Consider the following 2,367-nt stretch of genomic DNA (forward strand, 5'->3'; position numbering starts at 1 on the left):
ACATTGGTGAATGCCACAAATTCTCCTAAATCACTCGTACGCACAACTTAAGAACAAATCTGTGCGTACGAACGGTTCTTGCATGAGGCCCAATGAGTTTTTGCTTTTTTCCTACTGTTGCACTTTCTGTAAATAAAATCAAACTATGCACATAAAAGGAATGCACATCCCCCACTGCCTTATATGTTTTAAACAAAGATCCAATGCCATGTTTTACCACACCAAGTTGCAGCTCAATATCTGTAAAAATTACAAAATTATAGCTATTTTTGTGTTAGCTAAGGGCAACTAACGGCGGCAGCCAACTGAAATTGGGGCATTATTTATTTGTTTGGATAAATCCAATTAATATTTTTGACGAGTTTCATTAAAATCCACCTACTGAGACATTTTGCTATCAGACAATAACCATTTGCACACACTGACACAGGTAACGATGGCGGCTCACCTTCATGGAAAGCCCTGTGGAGGAAGGAATCATCAAAGAGCAGACAGGTGCCCTCAGACCAGTACTGTGGCTCGCCACCAACTACAAGCTCACAGGAAGGAGGCACTCTGAGACCTAACAGAGAGAAACAACAGGCCCATCCATGGGTTAGGTGTTTCACATGTATTCATGCTAACTATTCAGTGTCCTGTATCCATACAGAGAGATGATTCAAAAGCACTTTGCCTTCAAAACAATAAACGTGACTATTTATAGTCGTTTCACAGATGGAAATAGAATGGAAGCTCAGGTGCAGAGAAAACAAGAACTGTTTCTGCACCATGTTTCAGCCTCCATATCTCAGGAGGGTTTGGTCTAAAACAACACAGCGGCTGATTAACTCTTTTGCTCTGGCTCTGTGTTGAGTTAAACACCGAGCTTCACTCTCTTACCCACGTGGCAGCGCAGCCTGACATTTGTTGGGCCGTAATGCTCGGTGATGAGCGCCCCCGGCGTCAGCACGGAGAAGCAGGCGTTTCCGAAAACGTTGTTGGCGATGAACGTGCGCAGCTGGCCCAGCACCCTCCAGGCCCGCGGACACCTCCGGACGTTTAGAACCAAGGGGGTGCCTTGGTTCACCAGGTAGTAGGTCCACCACTGCCCACGAGGCGTGCTGTTTGCTTTCCAGCCCGGTGGGAGGGAGGAGCCGCTGCGTGCTGGCGGTTGGTGGTAGATGCTCTCAAACTCGGCCAGAAGGGTAGGGAAGCTCAGCTCGAGCAGCTCCACGTCGTGCCTCTGCACTTCCCTGGAGAAGAAAGGGGCCGAGGGCAGGTCAGGGAGGAAAAAGACCTCCGGCCGCTGGATCGACGGTCGACTGTTGATGTACCTACCCTGGTCACGGACTCCTTTGTGCACCCTCCCCATACCTGACCAGGTGTAGCGCTTGGCGTACTCCTGCAGGCTGTGATACAGCTTCTGGTTGAGGCTCTCGCCGGCGCTGGAGCAGCGGAAGCACTCTGAAGACTGGCAGAAAGCAAAGCCGTTCTGCTCCTCCAGCTTCCCTTTCCTCTTGCACCGACAGTCTGAACTCATGAAGCCCCCCACCACTCCTCCGATCCGGCTGGACCCACTCAAGTACCTCCTGCGCAGGGGGCCAGAGTCGTGTTGGCGGCCCACTCTGTAAAAGTACCACATGAAGAGCACCAGCACGCACGCGACTGTGACGAACGCGCAGAACTCACACTCCCTCACATACTCCAGCCCTCCAGCCACCAGCTCCTTCACACACTCCAGGGACCACTCCATCTTCCCCCCCGAAGCTGATAGAAATACAGAAAAGGGCCAATGAAGGAGGAGTTAACACGTCTTGTCTTGGCCGTGACAGAGAGGGGCTTCGAACAGCACGCAGGGTGTTACAGAGTCTGTTTTGGAGCAGCTCTCCTGGTCCCCTCGGAGGTGAACAGCCCGCTGATCTGATCTGACACGCTCGCTCTCAGGGTCTAACATTTCAGCGCTCTGCGACGAGGGGATGCTTCTCCTTGCATGATGTCTGCACTCCTGCCGCTTGTTCTTTCAGACAAATGCAGACAGACACTGCGCCTCGGGTCAGCTGTTCTCTGCAAAAACAAAAGGAGAAGGAATGAGACGAGAACAGGACGCTGTAACGGATGATATACAGGAGGGTGTTTCTTCAGATTTGAGATCAGCCACACTTTCTCTGACTCTTTTTTTTTTTTTTTTTTTTACTCACAAGGTGTAATAAACACCTGCTGGACCTCAAAATGGCAAACACACATGCAGTGAACACAAATTGGATTTTGGTTACTGCACTCTATAAAACCATGAGTCATGGGTACATTGCTGTGCTTAACAAAAATATCTCCCCATTACTGAACACACACACACACACACACACACACACACACACACACACACACACA

General features: G+C 50.2%; 1 protein-coding gene across 1 annotated transcript in view; it reads right to left on the reverse strand.

Moving 5' to 3' along the window:
• asphd2 (aspartate beta-hydroxylase domain containing 2) overlaps positions 1-2,367 on the reverse strand; it is a 9,975-nt gene that overhangs the window by 4,068 nt on the left and 3,540 nt on the right. The window contains exons 3-4 of the mRNA XM_014015588.1: positions 880-2,043; positions 449-562 (exon numbers count right to left, since the gene is read on the reverse strand). Coding sequence (XP_013871042.1) covers positions 449-562; positions 880-1,732 — 967 coding nt within the window. The 5' untranslated portion in view covers positions 1,733-2,043. The remainder of the gene's footprint in view (positions 1-448; positions 563-879; positions 2,044-2,367) is intronic.

Source organism: Austrofundulus limnaeus, unplaced genomic scaffold, assembly GCF_001266775.1.
Source record: "Austrofundulus limnaeus strain Quisiro unplaced genomic scaffold, Austrofundulus_limnaeus-1.0 Scaffold131, whole genome shotgun sequence".
In the NCBI taxonomy this organism is placed as follows: Eukaryota; Metazoa; Chordata; class Actinopteri; order Cyprinodontiformes; family Rivulidae; genus Austrofundulus; species Austrofundulus limnaeus.